Consider the following 19,524-nt stretch of genomic DNA (forward strand, 5'->3'; position numbering starts at 1 on the left):
TCTCGCTCTCCCTCCCACTGCTGGCAGGGTCTATCCCACCTCTCTCCCCTGACATCACTTCATAGCACACACCCCCTGAAAAGAGTGCTCTCTGGACCTGAGGAGGATTAACCCTCCAACCGCCTGCAAACTAGTCAAGAGAGGCTGCAAGACTTGTTATCATACACTGTATGGCAGCAAGCATGAGCAAAGGAGACAGGGTGCTGTCACTTATGATAATCCACATAGATTTCATATGTTATGTATAATATTATATGGGTTGGGGGCGCCCTGCATTTACCATATAAAATGTTGGTAAGTATGGTCCTAGTGGGGGGACACTTTGGGGATCATTTATCAAACTGGAGTAAAGTAGAACTGGCTTAGTTGCCCATAGTAACCAATCAGAATCCCCTTTTCATTTTTAAAGGACCTGTGAAAAATGAATGGTGGAATCTGATTGGTTGCTATGGGCAACTAAGCCACTTCTACTTTACACCAGTTTGATAAATGACTCCATTTGTGTTTTGCTTATTGTCAGCTGATACCTTTCACAAGCAAGAATTGTCCAAAGCGGAGAACCCCTTTAATATACACACCAGCTGCTGCAGAACCTCTGCTTAGGCTAATGCCACATCTGCAGCACTGCAATCCTGCCGCTATTTCCAGCAGAGAATGCCAGGAATCAGCCACTCAGACCGTAGCGTGCAGCGGTTTGTGCCCAGCTCATTCTTCACATTTTTAACGTAATAAAGTGGATCTCCGCCAGACCCCATTATACTTTAAGGGGCCGGCGGGCATTCCGATTGCATCCTGCCGCCTCAGGAGAATTCCAGCAGGTTGTTTTCTGCCAGAAAAGCCTTTTCACCGTTGATGTGAAAGTAGCCTTAAAGGGGTTATCTAAGGCCCCCCATATGCCGGGCCCCTCACAATGAATATACTTACCTGGCTCCCTGTGCCGCTCCTGGTCCCCGTACCGCCGCTGCTGCTTCTACTCGTGCGCGGATAAAAACATCCGGTGTCGGGGGAAGCAGCCAATGGCAGGTGGGGACTGGGACGAGCCTTATCTCTGTCCACGCCTGCCATTGGCTGCTCCCCCGACACCGGATTTTTTCATCCGCGCACGGGTAGAAGCAGCAGCGGCAGTGCGGGGGACCAGGAGCGGCACGGTGAGCCAGGTAAGTATATTCATTGTGAGGGGCCCGGCATATGGGGGACATTTAATAGTCTTGGATAACCTTTAAAGAGTATGGGGCAGGTTTTTGGCTGTAATTGGCTGATATGAGATGTCCTCACTCTCTTTAGAAATAAAGGTCTGCAGCATTGTGAGGTGTACAAGGGTGGACTGGGAACATAAAGTGGCCCTGGAAAAATAAAAGTATCCCCATATCATAAATGGGTCCAAATTGGCCCTGGATGCAGTAGGTCCAGGGTCCTACTGTAGGACCTCCTCTTTCACGCCTGTTTTCAGGGTTAGGGTTAGGGCAGTAAGACCAGTTGGTTCTTTCAATTATCACTAGGTGTATTGGTGCCACCATGTACACCATGATAGATTTTATAGGGTGTACATATTGGGGGTCATTTACACAGACCGGCTTTTTACGCTGATCTTTACTCCCCTGACTGGACTAGTTTTTACTCCTTTTACAACTGTTTAAATAGTTTAAAAAAAGGGGGCTTACGAATAGTTTTGCGCCTAAAACAGGTGTAAAAATATTCCTAAGTATATGATAAAAAGTTCAGTTTTAAGCTATTCATCCATAACCCTAAGGGGACTGTGTAGCAATGGGCGGGTGCGGGAAGTCTAGCTACAACCCTGCTTTCTCACATTCTAGGACAGGTTTCTGGTGGCCATTTTAAATCATTCATGGAGAACTTTATTAATGTGTAGTATAAGTAAAAAATTACAGGGAACATATTTTTAAAACCTCAAGAAACGTATGGTTCCTTCACCATAACCAAGATTTAGACACAAGCATTCTAATGGTGAATATAATGAGAGGATTTGGTCTGGAGGAAGTCGATAACGGATTCAAGATGAATGTTGAAAACATTATCAACCATCGACAGGTTGCTGACATTACACTCATACTGTAGATAAAAATTAGGAACTTCATTTCAAAACAAAGGTTACGGCAACAGAAAATGCAGCTAAATATGGAGCAGATCGTGGAGTCATAGAAGTTGACGTTGTATAGAAGGCACAGAAGTAGTACCTGCAGTTACAGAAGTAGTAGTAGAGGTATAGAGTAGTACACTAGAAGGGGTTACAGTACATATTTGGGTCGGGTCTTATAATATTAATTAGGTTTTCAAAACCTAATAAACAGGCAATGCAAATAAAGGCTTACATGTAACCTATTAGGAGGAAAACAAATAAATCACATGTAACATTAGAGCACTACAAGAATCATGGATGGCTTGGCCATAGACCTTACAGGGAAATTTCTCGGTGGGCCGATGCCCAGGGGGGGGGGGGGGGGGGCATCCAAACCCTTCTCTCTGCCGCTGGCCAGGTACGTAATGCTCTCTCACGTGTAATTAAAGCTGTGATAATCAGGTACTCATGTATGTGGCTAGCGATCACACATGCCCTCCTGAATTCAGTGGTGGCCGCATCTTACCTACTAAGCCCCATGCTCTAAATCCTACTCAGAGACAACTGGAGGAGGACAGAAAATGGAATCTGTTGATGGTCACCACAGAGGGACAGCTTTTGGGGCAATATATTGTGCTGCACTGTGGTATAAGGTTCTGATGAGACGGTATTTTGTTGACCCCGCCTAGTTCTGTTGCCCTGTATTCTGTGAATTTGGACCCACCTACAACATGGGGCCACCTTTAGTTTTTTTTTCCAGGGCCACGTTAAAGGGCTTCTGTCACCACCCAAAAGTCATTTTTCATTGTTGGGCTAATTAAAATCCTTATAGTGTCATTATTCAATATATAGTGCCCTTAAATTTTTCTGTGGTTTAGTTTCTTTAAGGCTAGTTTTACACTAGCGTTCGGCTGTCCGCTCGTGAGCTCCGTTTGAAGGGGCTCACGAGCGGACCCGAACGCTTCCGTCCAGCCCTGATGCAGTCTGAATGGATGCGGATCCGCTCAGACTGCATCAGTCTGGCGGCGTTCAGCCTCCGCTCCGCTCAGCAGGCGGACACCTGAACGCTGCTTGCAGTGTTCGGGTGTCCGCCTGGCCGTGCGGAGGCGTGCAGATCCGTCCAGACTTACAATGTAAGTCAATGGGGACGGATCCGTTTGAAGATGCCACAATATGGCTCAATCTTCAAGCGGATCCGTCCCCCATTGACTTTCAATGTAAAAGTCTGGACGGATCCGCTCAGGCTAATTTCACACTTAGCTTTTTTTTGCCAATATAATGCAGACGGATCCGTTCTGAACGGAGCCTCCGTCTGCTATATTATTATCGGATCCGTTCAGAACGGATCCGATCGAACGCTAGTGTGAAAGTAGCCTTAAAACTGCACTTTTATAATATGTTAATTACCTGGCTACCAGCAAGTAGGGCGGTTGCTTGCTGGTAGCCGCCGCATCCTCCTTTAACAAAAAACAAAACCTCCTCCTGTTGATGGACAGGGCCAGCGAGCGCTCTCCTCCTTCAGCTGGCCCTGTCTGCGTTCCAAATCTCACGCCTGCGCCGTACCGGTCTTTAGTCGGCGCATGCACACTGAGAGGAGGATCTCGCCACTATGGAGCTCAGGGAGCGAATAAATAAACACAAGAGTACCATTAGGAAGGCCATGATAGAAAAACCGGTAGCGAAACATTTCATTGACTGCGGGCACTCCATTAATCAACTCTGTTTTCGTGCTATAGACTCTGTGGGGTCACTGAGGAGAGGCAGGGACAAAAACAAACTGCTCAGAAGGAAGGAACTAAAATGGATCCATACTTTGAGATCGTTACAGCCCTATGGGCTGAATTTAGAGTTTAATGTAGCCAGTATAGATTAGGGTCGGTGTATGGTCCACATCAGTGTTGTGCATAGTAACTGTTTTTATGATATTCTATAGGGGGTTGAGGTCCTACCCACATTATCAACTATAAATGGTCAGATTTGGGTATATCGCACGTCACCATTTAACATTTCCATACACATATATTCTATACCTGTTCATATGGTTGCCTTGTGCAATGCAATATGTTTTGTATGGTGCACAGTCTAAGTTATGATAGGACAATATGCCAGTTGACTTAAACTTTATATTTGATTTGGTCAATATCCACTGTGTTATGCTATAGATGTAGATTATATATGCTACCCCAATGTTTTTCAGTTGTGGCCTAGATTTATGGTCTGATCCATACGCGGCACTGACATACTGACGCTTTAGGATCCCCTAGATAACGCCACGCCTAGCTCCATGACTGCGCAAACGAGCGGGGCGGGATCTCTGTGTCGCTGCGGTCAGCTGTTCGCTGACGTCAGCTATCGCGGGATCTCGCTTCTGACGTGCGAGTGTGACGTGGAGCAGGGCCGGTCGATGCAGGGACATGCGCAGTATGGAATTGAGGACGCGGACCACAATGAAAAACGTTGTCGATAAGGTGAAGGGTAATTACAGGTGATGACTAATTAAAATATGTTAAGAGAGCAGTATGGAAGTCTGTGCAAAGATAGGTAGTGTGATATGTGGGTTGGTTTAAGGTTAGTTTTAATTGGTACTGATAATAGTGGGTGGACCTTGGTTTGAGTATTTATATGCATTTGGGTCATATTGTTTCTATGCTTGACAAAGGCTGTTGCACGGCCGAAACGTTGCTGATTTTTTGTATGCTGTGAAGTCCTCAATAAAGATGAAATGATGGGAGATGCTGCCACCGCTGTCTAATTTCTATCCTGAGAATAGGTCATCAATAGAAAAAAGTGGACAACCCCTTTAAGGTAAGATCAGCCTTTAGGGGGGTCTTTACCTAAACTATTACTTTTCATTGGGGAAGTTTTGTTGTGCTTCAGTTAGGTCTTATTTACATGCTTGTGTCCTTGAAAATGACCACGAGAAGACAATGTTTCATCTGTGAAGATGTCCATGAAGGGTCTGTTTTTACCCTCTATGTTTTATCCATATTCCATGTTCACTGCAGCCCAAAGGAGATTTCCAGAGCATCTCCTACCATTGCCGTAACTACCAGGGTAGCAGGCATAGCAGCTGCTCTGGGGCCCATATGTGCAGTTAGTGATATATATGGACAGTGGAAGATTGCATTACTTTTGCATTATTCATATTATCATACTATTGTGACATCATTGTGCACATAATGCCTGCGTTATAACGTCACTGTGCACATTATATCACTATTGTGACATTACTGTGTGCCTTATCCCTGTGCATTATGGAAACCAATATAGTCATAAGCTGCTCCTCGTGTTCTGAGCTTGATACTGAAGTTGGTTGGTTGAAAACCACTGGCAAAGCACAGATGCTGAGATCAATAGACTTCAATGAGCGTGTTTGATGGCGACAAGAACCAAAGTAGTGCATGCGTCTGCTGTATTTCTACTAACTCACAGAAAGTGGAAAAACAAGGATATGTAAGTAAATACATTAAAGGGGCTGTCCCACAAAAATATTCTACGTTTTTCAAACCAGCACCTGGATCTAAATACTTTTTTAATTGTATGTAATTAAAAATGTACTATAGTCACTGAAATCTATCTGTATAGCGCCACCTGCAGTTTGCTCTTATTGTAATTTCTCTGCCCTGCTCACTGAGATGGAAGCACATGCTCCGTTCCATCCTTCAACTGCCAGGACACATTCCTGAGAAAGCACACAACCCCTAAGCTGCCATTTTGAAAACAAATCTAGAACAATTGGAGCAATGAATGGGGAGAACTCTAGATCCATGTAAGGTACAGGACTGGTTCTAAGTTTGTTAGAAAAAGAGACTTATGTTCTATATGATATTTGGTTTCCATTATTTACATTAATCATGGGGTAACCCAAGATCAATAGATACGTGTGTTATTTGTGGATGATGCATCTATTAGTCATAACTGACATGTAAGCCCTTAGTGATGAAGTATAAGTAAAAATAGGTGGGACAAGATACTGACCACACCAAGGCATGCCATATACCATGCCAGAACATCATGCCACTTATGATTAGGTCATTTACTGTAAGATGCATATGCTTTAAGATGACCACCCAAAATTGCATTGAAAAATGTTCTTCTAGAGGAGTGGTTCTTCAAAAAAAGATGAAAAAAAGATGGCGAGTAAGCATAATTTATGGTAGAACTGTAAATCTATCTACTTCATAGAGGTGGTCAGTCAGGAGAGGTTCCATGATAGTCAGCCTTAAGAAAATTAAAACGCTCTATTAACACAAGCAGTAAGGTGTGTTCTGTCAGGTTTTTGTTGCGTTTTCACAGTCAGAATGGCAAAGTCTGTGGTCCTGTTCTTTCTGCAGTTTAGCAACTGAGATAGAGCAAAGAGAAGACCAAGACCACCAAGTCTTCTCGAAGGAACACATGACGAATAGCCTTAATAAGTACTGTTCAGTTACTGCACTATATAAAATTATACCTAAAAATGCCATTGAGCACTGTAAAGATCCAAGAGTGGCCATGATGATCTGGAGAAGCCATATTCGTGTGTTATAGATGTTTTAAAAAGCTCTTCAGAAAACGAAGCATCTGGCTATTACATTTCATTTTTGCAATGTTGTACGAGAAGTGATGCCTTCTGAGTTCTCTGAATACATTCATATGACCGGACATACAGTTTCAATCATTCTCCAAGTATAATACACACTGGAATTCTACCACATTTCATGAATGTTGAGTAAAATGAGAACAATTAGACATTTGCTTGGGAAAGCTGAGATGCAATCTCACTCGAATGACTTTAGAAGACGAGGTTGTGATAAAACAAGATGTTTTAAACTACCATCTAAGTATTACAGACCACCCAGTAACACTGCAAGAGGTCTATCTGGGATTATACAAGTTTCCAAGTATCCTTGCTTGTGTCTCTTTTTGGACGCAAGATGAAAATCATGCAGTCTGACAAACAGGTACAGAGGATTATGATTGCTGCATTTCCAGGCAAAGGCATATGCATTCGGGTAACCATGGCAACATGTCCTCTCCGTTATAATCATTTGCTACTCAATCTGCCTACACACATATACTAATATCATTAATATGCATTAAAACATAATGCCCTTAGCTTCAGAAGGGTTCAAGGACACAAGTGACACGACAACTGTAAAGTAAAGCAATGCTGCATGACATTGCAGGTTATATCACTACAATGAAAAAGCAGGTATTGATTTTGAATCACATAGGAACAGCCACATTTGTGTGGTTTATCTATTAAATGGGGGTTTCCAGTAGAAAATGGTAAAGAGAATTATCTAAACTGTGGAGGATGCCATTCAAACATAAAAAAGCAATACTCACCTCACATACCTACACCACCCTCCCCCTGTCACTCTGTTTCCTGGTCCAGCAATGAAGTCCCAACCCAGGGGCATGCGACCGCTGCATCCAAGCTCCAGATGAAGGAACAGATTCAGATAAACATTTTACAGAGGCTTTTACAGGCAGCAAGTTAATGGTTACAATCTCAAGCGTGTGGTTAAAGTCTCTCAGTGAGGGCACAGTCTTAGAGGTACAGTAACAGGTCAATTATGAAGACGGTCTCCGTAGGAGGCACCAAGTTAGTTAGTGCAGCTTGCTTCCTTCCCCTGAGATAGCCCTCCTAAATTGGGAGCAGATACCCTGTGGAGTTAGATGAGCAGTGGGGCAAATTTTAGTTGCATCATGGAGCTCAGTTCTCTCCCACTGGAAATCAAGTCATACTCCAGAAATTTCAGAAGTGAGGTACAAAGTAAATACATACCTCCAATATAAATCCTGGTTGGGGGGAACAAGTTTCCACGAGGTCAATATATCATACAAGGTAGAAGCCCTGGACCAAGGATTGGTCATTGATAGGAGATCCACACTGCCAGGTTGGTTTTGACCTCCTAGCATATCTGTAGTTGAATCTAAACCTTCCTTTTTTTTTCTCCCCACCACTGGCATATCTATAGGGTTCACAGCAGTCGCAGCTGCAAGCGGACCCCTAAGGCAGAGGGGCCCAGAGAGCCCCCCCCTTGCAAGCGGTACTGTACGTTTCCCTTTATAAGATGCAGTGCATCTTATGAAGGGAATACTAGTGAGCACATCTATTATGGAAGCTCTCACTAGTATGCAGGATGCGGGGAGAGAAGCGCTGTGAGCGCTGTACTTACCCCTGCTTGCTCTTCTCAGGGCCCACGCTGCTGTGTCCTAGCTGCCTGCAGCATCAGGATGTACAGAGCGCACTGTGACCTGATGCTGCAGGCATCAAGTGACTGCAGCGCAGGCCCTGAGAAGAGAACCGGGAGACTGCTGGACCAGGAGAGGGTCTGGAAGTCTAATGGGGGTCTGATTGGTGGGTCTAGAGGTCTGGTCTGAGGTCTAATGGAGGTCTGGTCTGAGGTCTGATATGGGGGTTTGGAAGTCTAATGGAGGTCTGGAAGTCCAATAGGGGTCTGATTGGGGGTTCTGGAGGTCTGGTCTGAACTCTAATGGGGGTCTGGAGGTCTGATATGGGGCTCTGGAGGTCTGATATGGGGATTTGGAGGTCTAATGGGGGTCTGGAAGTCTTATGGGGTCTGATTGGGGGGACTGGAAGTCTAATGGGGGTCTGGTCTGAGGTCTGATATGGGGGTCTGGAGGTCTAATGGGGTATGGAGGTCTGATATGGGGGTCTGGATGTCTAATGGGGGTCTGGAGGTTTGGTCTGAGGTCTGATATGGGGGTCTGGAAGTCTAATGAGGGTCTGGAGATTTGGTCTGAGGTTTAATAGGGGTCTGGAAATCTAATGGGGGTCTGATGGTCTGGTCTGAGGTCTGATATGGGGGTCTGGAGGTCTGATATGGGGGTCTGGAGATTTGGTCTGAGGTTTAATGGGGTCTGGTCTGATATGGGGGTCTGGAGGTCTAATTGGGGGTCTGGAGGTCTAATGGGAGTCTTAAGTAAGGGTGTATTTTTTGTACTTGCCCACTATCTGTGTGGTACCAGTATTTTAAGGGGGGCTGTTTCTGCAGGATAGTATTGGGGGGGGGGGGTAATATGGTGGAAAAGTAGGAAACTGAGATGTCTGTTTGCTAAACACTACAGAGACGAGACACAGCTGAAAGAAATCATTGTGGCGGTCTGGGCTGACAGGAGAGAATGAGGAAAGAGAATATCTCCGTCAGAGGAAACATCACTGGATTGGGCTGTATTCTCTTGTATTTTCTGTAGCACTGTATGCAATGTTTTCCAAGTATGTCTTTAAAGAGGTTGTCCACTTTTTTTTTCTTACGAGCACAGCCTCCTCTGCTCTGTTTACCTGCTTACCACTGCAATTACTGCCTTCTCTTCAAACAGCTGATCGGCATGGGTTTCGGGGGTCGGACCCATGCCGATCTGATATTGACGACCTCTCCTGAGGATAGTACAAAAAAGAAAGGACAACCCCTTTAACAGTAGGACTGGAGGAAAGGGGTTAGGTTGAGGATTTGGTAAGAGGGGTTGGGTTCAATTTTTACCTCAGGCAGACGATAGGCTAGGTGCACCCCTGCCCCTTCACAAAGCACTGAGGGAAGGGGGGCCCAAGCTCAACTCTTGCACCAGGACCCATGAGCCTTTAGCTACGCCCCTGCTCCCCATTCCCCCTTTCGTTCCTCTTTTTCTTTTGTCTTGAGAAGCTCTCAGAATTGCTGATCTTGTTCTTTTGGTTATATGTTTTACCAAAACAAATTTTTTTTAAAGCTAAAATCTCTCTGGGCAGGTGTGTGTTGTAGCTAGTCTTTCTGGGCATTGACACTCTGGTTGTAGTCTCGTCGGGCTGTCAGCAATAAAGATAAATTCAGCTGCTTTACAGGCCACAGCATTCTATCCTTGTGGTACAACACTGCACAATGTGAACAGGCACTTCCATATAGAAGTATCCTCGCAACCACTGCACATATTCTGCACTGCCTTTCAGCGGTCATGACACACACAATCCACTGGAATGCCCAACTGCTTTGTGGCACTAGCTAGGTCCTAAGGTGGTGAACCCTTTTAACCCCTCACTTCCACCTGCTAGATGTCTAAACACAGGAGTCTTAATGCAGCAATTTGACCATGACCATAAAGCCTGATGAAGTAGTACTATGCAGTGCCCTGGTTTAATTTTTATTTTGATGTGTTATAGGAAATGACATATCATTCATTGACTTCTCATATTCTAACAATCATATAATAGCGCATGACACAATAAGGCTACTTTCACATCTGCACTTTCCCTTTCCACTATTGAGATCCGTCACAGAATTTCAATAGCGGGGGAAAACGCTTCAGTTTTTTCCACATTCATTGTCAATGGGGACAAAACTGAACTGAACAAAATGGAGTGCTACAGAATGCATTCCGTTCCGTTTGTTTGCGTCCCCGTCACGGACAGAATAACGCTTCAAGCAGCGATGTCACACGGAACAAGACGGATCTGTCATGACTTACAATGTCAGTCAATGGAGATGGATCCGTTTTCTCAGACACAACAGAGAACGGATCCGTCCCTCATTAAATTTCAATAGTGTTCATGACGGGTCTGTCATGGCTATTTTAAAGATAATACAACTGGATGTGTTCATAACGAATGCAAGCGGTTGTATTATCGTGACGGAAGTGTTTTTGCTCATCCATGATGGATCTACAATATATTTCCTTTTAATTGAAACAGATAAACCCTGAAGTGTCAAGCGACTGGTTTACTTGTTCTGCAGAAATAAGCAGTACTTATTATATGTATGAGTCAAGTCAATTACAAGAAAAAGCATAACATATATTTTACAGTAGATTCACTTGTCTTTTCAATGGCTCTTACAGCATACTGAAAGATAGGCTCTAATCATCACATATTGTAAGGTTCTACCACTGACATCCATATAGAATACCAGACATCGGGTTGCAATTTATAGAAAGGAAATGTATATATTACTTTTTCAGTTTAGCTCATTGACATAATACATTTTCTGACAGTGTGCATCACTTTCACTTATTTTCTGCTTAGTTGTCACATGTTATGTGCAGAGATGGGTTTGTGGTTAGAGACCTCTGCCATCATGGTAGCCACTAGCTGCTACAATGTAGAAACCATACTGGTGCAATGATACGGAGAACACAAAGACTCTACTCTGTAAGTCATTCATTTTTATCCTTGATTTAAGAAATTATAAAAAATTATAAAATTAATTATTAATTAGCCATGTAAATAGAAGTGTAACACCAGGCACATTAATGCTTCTCAAGGTGTGGGTCAGGCAGTCATTTGGAGAGTGTCTTCATGGACCTCGCCAGGTCTGAGATCTCCTTCCATTTGACCGACTGCAGAGACCGCTGCATCGAATGCTCAGACTGAAAAGTTGAGAGGCGCGTGTCCAAGTCTTCTATTTGTAAAGAAACATGCAGCAGCTCAGCCTCCTTTTTAGTGATCTTAAAATAAGAAAGGGACAGAGTAACCATTACAATGTATAAAAGCAGACCGAAAAACAAGTTGTAATTGAGACATTTGAAGAAAAGTTGTACTAAACTGATTTGCAATGTTTCTCTATCTTTTAGAAGACAAAATATTACCCCTGGCAAATATCCACAATGCTCATCTACTCTAAATAATTTCTGGGGTCAGAAGGATAAAACATACCACTGTTACCATATATACTGATAAACTGAGTGTGCCTTATTATTGGAAGTTAAAATATAACGTTTATTGTCTTTAATGAATAAAATAATTGAGACACTAAATAAAGTATGTGACTGCACTTTCTAGAGGGGGGCAGAAGGGTGCTAACACATATATGGCCCTTATCAGTTCATTGTCTGGAGGGGGAATAGCCTGACAATTGAGTAATCGGGGGGGGGGGGGGGGGGGGGAGGGGGGTTCTCAGCCTGTAAGCTTTCCCTATGCCAACTAGTCTAAAGGCAGGGTCGCTGGAACATCGGATCTGTGCTAAAATTCCCTTAACCGCCTCCGGACCGCCTAACGCAGATCTGCGGTCCGGAGGCGGCAGCTCTGCGCAGAGTGACGCATATACGCGTCATCTCGCGAGAGCCGTGATTTCCTGTGAACGCGCGCACACAGGCGCGCGCGTTCACAGGACCGGAAAGTAAGAGACAGGATCTCCAGCTGGCCAGCGGGGATCGTTCGCTGGCAGGCTGGAGATGTGATTTTTTTAACCCCTAACAGGTATATTAGACGCTGTTTTGATAACAGCGTCTAATATACCTGCTACCTGGTCCTCTGGTGGTCCCTTTTGCTTGGATCGACCACCAGAGGACATAGGTAGCTCAGTAAAGTACCACAAAACACCACTACACTACACTACACCCCCCCCGTCACTTATTAACCCCTTATGAACCCCTGATCACCCATGATCACCCCATATAGACTCCCTGATCACCCCCCTGTCATTGATCACCCCCCTGTAAGGCTCCATTCAGACGTCCGTATGATTTTTACGGATCCACGGATACATGGATCGGATCCGCAAAACACATACGGACGTCTGAATGGAGCCTTACAGGGGGGTGATCAATGACAGGGGGGTGATCACCTCATATACACTCCCTGATCACCCCCTGTCATTGATCACCCCCCTGTAAGTCTCCATTCAGACGTCCGTATGTGTTTTGCGGATCCGATCCATGTATCCGTGGATCCGTAAAAATCATACAGACGTCTGAATGGAGCCTTACAGGGGGGTGATCAATGACAGGGAGGTGATCAATAACAGGGGGGTGATCAGGGAGTCTATATAGGTGATCACCCCCCTGTCATTGATCACCCCCTGTAAGGCTCCATTCAGACATTTTTTTGCCCAAGTTAGCGGAAGTTTTTTTTTTTTTTTTCCTTACAAAGTCTCATATTCCACTAACTTGTGTCAAAAAATAAAATCTCACATGAACTCACCATACCCCTCATGGAATCCAAATGCGTAAAAATTTTTAGACATTTATATTCCAGACTTCTTCTCACGCTTTAGGGCCCCTAAAATGCCACGACAGTATAAATACCCCACATGTGACCCCATTTCGGAAAGAAGACACCCCAAGGTATTCCGTGAGGGGCATATTGAGTCCATGAAAGATTGACATTTTTGTCCCAAGTTAGCGGAAAGGGAGACTTTGTGAGAAAATACAAAAAAAAAATCAATTTCCGCTAACTTGTGCAAAAAAAAAAAAAAATTATATGAACTCGCCATGCCCCTCATTGAATACCTTGGGGTGTCTTCTTTCCAAAATGGGGTCACATGTGGGGTATTTATACTGCCCTGGCATTTTAGGGGCCCGAAAGCGTGAGAAGAAGTCTGGGATCCAAATGTCTAAAAATGCCCTCCTAAAAGGAATTTGGGCCGCTTTGCGCATCTAGGCTGCAAAAAAGTGTCACACATGTGGTATCGCCGTACTCAGGAGAAGTTGGGGAATGTGTTTTGGGGTGTCATTTTACATATACCCATGCTGGGTGAGATAAATATCTTGGTCAAATAACAACTTTGTATAAAAAAATGGGAAAAGTTGTCTTTTGCCAAGATATTTTTCTTACCCAGCATGGGTATATGTAACGCATCTGGGCCCCTAAAATGCCAGGGCAGTATAACTACCCCACAAGTGACCCCATTTTGGAAAGAAGACACCCCAAGGTATTTTGTGATGGGCATAGTGAGTTCATGGAAGTTTTTATTTTTTGTCACAAGTTAGTGGAATATGAGACTTTGTAAGAAAAAAAATGAAAAAAAGAAATCATAATTTTCCGCTAACTTGTGACAAAAAACAAAAAGTTCTATGAACTCACTATGCCCATCAGTGAATACCTTAGGGTGTCTTCTTTCCGAAATGGGGTCATTTGTGGGGTGTTTGTACTGTCTGGGCATTGTAGAACATCAGGAAACATGACAGGTGCTCAGAAAGTCAGAGCTGCTTCAAAAAGTGGAAATTCACATTTTTGTACCATAGTTTGTAAACGCTATAACTTTTACCCAAACCATTTTTTTTTACCCAAACATTTTTTTTTTATCAAAGACATGTAGCACAATAAATTTAGCGAAAAATTTATATATGGATGTCGTTTTTTTTGCAAAATTTTACAACTGAAAGTGAAAAATGTCATTTTTTTGCAAAAAAATCATTAAATTTCGATTAATAACAAAAAAAGTAAAAATGTCAGCAGCAATGAAATACCACCAAATCAAAGCTCTATTAGTGAGAAGAAAAGGAGGTAAAATTCATTTGGGTGGTAAGTTGCATGACCGAGCAATAAACGGTGAAAGTAGTGTAGTGCAGAAGTGTAAAAAGTGGCCTGGTCTTTAAGGGGGTTTCAGCTAGGGGGGTTGAAGTGGTTAAAGCTTCCCTTCCTAGCAAATCTATTCCATCATCCGACGTGTTTCACTAAATGTGAATTGGCTCTTCAGGGACATGGATTCGTTAGTATCGTAGAGCACTATAAGCAGTGGCAACGGTTCTGCTTACATATCAAGGCAGTGGCGAAGTGTTGACTTTTTGGTGTCCTATTTATGACGCTAGGCTTCACACACCAAAATTACCAACCAAGGGCATTGTATGGGTGCCGCCCATAGTTTACTCCCACCTGACCTAGCGACCAATCCCGAACGTAGACGCGCGGTCTCAAGGCACAGCCTACTGCAGTGCCGGACTCGCTGCGCTTATAGTGCTCTGCGATACTAACGAATCCATGTCCCTGAAGAGCCAATTCATATTTGGCGAAACGCGCCCAGAAAAACAAACCTCTTTCAGCCCACCCAGAAGCTAATTTGCATACATTTAAAAAGTGTTTTTTTCAATATCTGGACGAGGGACACATAAAACAAAGGTAACATTGTAATGAGGGTCAAAGAGTCTATAACCTGATCTGAGCGGTCTAAAACGCTCAGATTAGGTGAAAGACTCCCTTTAAAGTTGGAATTAAGTTTCACTTTTTTCTAACTTGGCATCAGGGCTACATTAACCATATGGCAAACGGTGCACGTGTACTAGGCCCTCCTAGCAGCAGTGCCATTTTTAACTGAATAGTTGAAAATTTGGAGCAGGGGAGCATCACTTACCCCTGCTTGCATGCTGCAGATAGTTTTGGGGAGGGGGATAGGGGCTCGGTTGGCAGCTGCAACCAACCCACATCTCCTTCCCCATGAAGAAGAGTCAGGGGCCAGTGGAGAGTGATGCCTGGACACCAGGAACATGGGAAGGAAATAGAGCCTATTTGAAAGGAAACAGGGCAGAGAAACAGGATGAAGAGCCGTTTCACAGTGGAGAAAGTACAGAAGGAAGGGAGCACTATGAGGAGCAAAGGCGGCTGCACTGAAGGAAGACAGAGGATGCAGAAGGCAAGCACCTGTATCTAAAGAGCTGGAACATTAGTGTTGGGTCCCACCAGCAGGACACAGCAACACGTGAGAACTACAGTGTGCGGAGTTAGGTGAATATGTTTTATTTTTTAAGAAACAGAAAGAAACATTATCACTGTTAAAGGACAAAATGAAAATGCACACGTATAATCAAATATTGATCTCTTTCAATTTTTATGTCAAACATATTTATAATACTTTAGGAGTATAACAAAAAAAAAAATTATATGTAGAAAAGACCATAGCACTCTTCGATAAATGCAGTGGTAGATTTTTTTTACATAATAACTTCAAACATGATGACGTTTCGACTCCTCAGAGTCTTTCCTCAAGATTTATGGGACCTAGAAGTCAGGATCCGACACTGCGTGCACCTTGATGACATGGTTATTCAAATCCACGGCTGTGGGAACAACATTGTGCTGCTTGCTATCATTTATTGAAGTAACAAAAAACTACATTTTTCACACTGACCACTAAACGTAATAACAGTCTGACACTTTCTATTCACTTCTCATCTCAATATTATCACAGGCAGGATTACAACTAACAGTAACATCTCTATTCTTAAGCTGAAAACATAACACAGGATCACTGAAGTCACAGAGCATGCCCATAGCCAGCAGCTACATTGTTTGCCTTAATGGTAAAATTAAACAGTGGATGGAAAGTGTACGCCCAGTAAAAAAACACGACTCACCTGTTGACATTCCCATCATTCCAGTATCCTGGCTCCCATTCTGGCTCTTTAACAAATAAGAGCAAGCAAGGTGTCCGTATCATGAAGACAAACCCTGTTCACACTGCACGTCCTATTAGTGCATATGGATGTCATAGAGCTTGCGTCCCCTGCTTGGGAGTTCCCTCTATGAGCTAGAACAGAGAGCCGTTTTGCACAAGCAGCTCCCATTTTGATAGAATTAAGCCACCCTTGTATTACAAGGACAACCATTGACCTAAAAAAAAAAGCCCTGTAATACTACATACACAGCCCGGTCACATTATTATAACCACCGGCTAAAATCCAGAGTAACCAACGTGTACAGCACAGACAGTAGGTAGACGGACTGAGAGTGACTCAGTAAGGTCCTGGTAGGTTGTCACAGGTATCTGGAGCCATGCTGACGGCAGTGCATCCCACAGCTGCTGGAGGGTACATGGGGGAGGATTCAAAGAGCGAACTTGACGATTAAAGTGGTCCCAAAGATACTCAATTGAGTTCAACTCTGGAGAATTGGGGTTCCAGGGTAGTACTTGGAAATCATGGTCATGCTCTTCCAACCATTTCTAACCATGTGACACATCGCATTGTCTTCCTGGAAGATCCTATCTGCCCCATGGAACACAATCAGCATGTATGGATGTACGTGATCTGCAAGGATGGATTCATAACAAAATCAGTTCAGTGTGTGGAGTATGGATGAGTGGGCCCAGAGAATGCCACGAAAACACATCCCAGACCAAAACGCTGCCACCACCAGCTTTTGTTCTTCCAGCAATGGTTCCACGGTGTTTGTTCCCTCATGTCAGAAAACGTGACTCATGGGAGGGGGCAACCCTTTGCCAATCAGCAGAGGTGCAATTCTGATACTGCCTTCAGAGCCCCATACACAGTAGGGTTTGCTGAACTGCTGTTTTAGACACACATCCGGTAGCCCACTGGTTGATTTTGGTGGTGAGCTGCTCCATTGTTGTGTGCTAGTCTGCCCTCATGCATCTTCAAAGCCAATGTTCACCTCTCACATCGATGGAACGTGGTGCTCTGCAGTTTACACGTCGCTTATTTGCAATAGTGTCATTTGTCCACTCACAATACACTTTCACCACAGGAGCACACGAACAGTTCACAGACTGCGCAGTTGCAGAAATATTGCCACCTTTGCCAATAATCATCCCTTTTTGCAACTCTGATAAATCGCCCCTTTTACCCATGATGGATATATATGCATCATGACGGCATATCAAACATCTTATATACCCACCAAGCCAACTCACTACATAACTTCCTTCATGAGCTACGCAATGCCGACGTCAAACATAGGAAGTGGTTATAATATTTTGACTTGACCATGTATTCCCTGCATTGGTCTCGGAAGGAAGAATACATGGCTCTGGCTTCAGATTTTTCAAAAAAAAATACTACTGTTATGCATCTGCCTGCCTGGGACTGGCACACACATTCTCCGGTGAGCGGGGTGGACTGAAGTCACTGGCGGCTTCACAGACAGCCATCTCCTCCCTCTAATCCACAGATCTATGCGTGGATCCAAGCGCCAGGGAATGTCCCTCGGCAGTGACTGAGTGCCAGGCTTCTGGGTTCTTTGCTGTTCTATCTGTTCTTATGCTGTGTCCATGCAAGGTACTGTATGTGCTGAATGTTCCAGGCATCGCTTTCTGACACTTCAGAGGTACATATCAGTGGTGGCGGTAAGGTATGTCGCTGTCGGAGCTGCTAAAAAGTACAGTTCTTCTAGTTCTTATTACTGGAAACTGCTTTGTGAGTTTAGAGAAGTCGCAGAGAACAGTTTCAGTTATCATCTAGTTCAGCCATAAATAATGTTGGACCACCATGACTAAGTGAGCCTCAGTGAAGACACCAATAGACAAGGCTGTCTAGCCCTGTCAGCCAAAGGGGAGGGGGGAGTGTACTGAGCATGAGGGATTTGCCGGAATTACACGCCGGATCCGGAAAAACGCAAGTGAACTGAAAGCATTTGAAGACGGATCCGGATTAATGCCTTTCAATGAGCATTAATTCCGGATCCGGCCTTGCGGCAAGTGTTCAGGATTTTTGGCTGGAGCAAAAAGCGCAGCATGCTGCAGTATTTTCTCCGGCCAAAAAACGTTCCGGTCCTGAACTGAAGACCTCCTGATGCATCCTGAACGGATTTCTCTCCATTCAGAATGCATGGGGATAATCCTGATCAGGATTCTTCCGGCATAGAGCCCCGACTACGGAACCCTATGCCGGAACAGAAGAACGCAAGTGTGAAAGAGCCCTAATTTGCATGAATATAAAAGTTCACATATCTCCACAGTGTACAGGCTAACAACAAAAGAAAGGTATTGTTTTAATCGGCATGATCAACCCTACCAGGCAGTATGACTGATTTAATAGGGTTGAGCATGCTGACAGAGCCTCTTTAAGGTACACAAACTGCATGTTTTTTTTGCAGAGAAGCAAATGACAGCTATGAATGTTTAGCATCCTCTGTCTACAGGTCATAGCTGTCAGTCAATTAGATCAAATTGAGCCTGTGACGTTAATTCATGGCTTAATAAGAACATAAATTAGACTGAAAATCAAAGCCTAAACAATCTTCTTCACAAATTATGCTCCATGAAAAACACCTAGGGTACAAAAAATGACTGATTACACAATCTCTAATTAGTGTCCTAATTTGGCAGAAAACCTGCTTTCTCCAGTCTGAGTTTGTCAAATGCATACAGTGTACGTGACAACGCTGTAACTAATAAACCCTACGCACATAAAGTGTCTTAAAAACAAAATGTTTGCTATTTAACATGTGGATTGCAAGGAGTGACGTAACAGATCCACCAAGAATGAAAATGCATTATGGGAATTTTTACTGAGCTTATGCAGCCTTTTATGTTAAGACCACATAATTTCTTTGGTATAGCCATATTATATTCCTCTATATCATTGCTAGGGGTATTGTTAGCGTTTTTTCTCAGGCTGGTTTATGATGGTTATATGATGAGGCATCAGACCTCCAACCCGTGAATATTTCCCTGTGCAATGAATATCCGGTTTGCTTTTGATCAGGAGATAAATATCAACCAACACTTAACATAGGTTGTTAAATATCTGAAATCTTTATTTCCCAGCACATACTTATAGGGCTTTTTGGGGTGGGCGCATATTGTCTCTCAAGATCCAAATGGAACAATCCTGGTAGTTCTTAACAGTAGAGTTGAGCGAACACCTGGATGTTCGGGTTCGAGAAGTTCGGCCGAACTTCCCGGAAATGTTCGGGTTCGGGATCCGAACCCGAACCGAACTTCGTCCCGAACCCGAACCCCATTGAAGTCAATGGGGACCCAGAACTTTTCGGCACTAAAAAGGCTGTAAAACAGCCCAGG

General features: G+C 43.8%; 1 protein-coding gene across 2 annotated transcripts in view; it reads right to left on the bottom strand.

The window, feature by feature from the left end:
* Positions 1–10,191: 10,191 nt before the first annotated feature.
* Positions 10,192–19,524, bottom strand: part of LOC122935798 (myosin-11-like) — a 67,368-nt gene continuing 58,035 nt past the window's right edge. For both annotated transcript variants that reach the window (XM_044291689.1, XM_044291690.1), the window contains exon 10: positions 10,192–11,497. In XM_044291689.1, coding sequence (XP_044147624.1) covers positions 11,330–11,497 — 168 coding nt within the window. In that variant the 3' untranslated portion in view covers positions 10,192–11,329. The remainder of the gene's footprint in view (positions 11,498–19,524) is intronic.

The sequence above is a fragment of the Bufo gargarizans genome, chromosome 4 (genome assembly GCF_014858855.1).
Source record: "Bufo gargarizans isolate SCDJY-AF-19 chromosome 4, ASM1485885v1, whole genome shotgun sequence".
In the NCBI taxonomy this organism is placed as follows: Eukaryota; Metazoa; Chordata; class Amphibia; order Anura; family Bufonidae; genus Bufo; species Bufo gargarizans.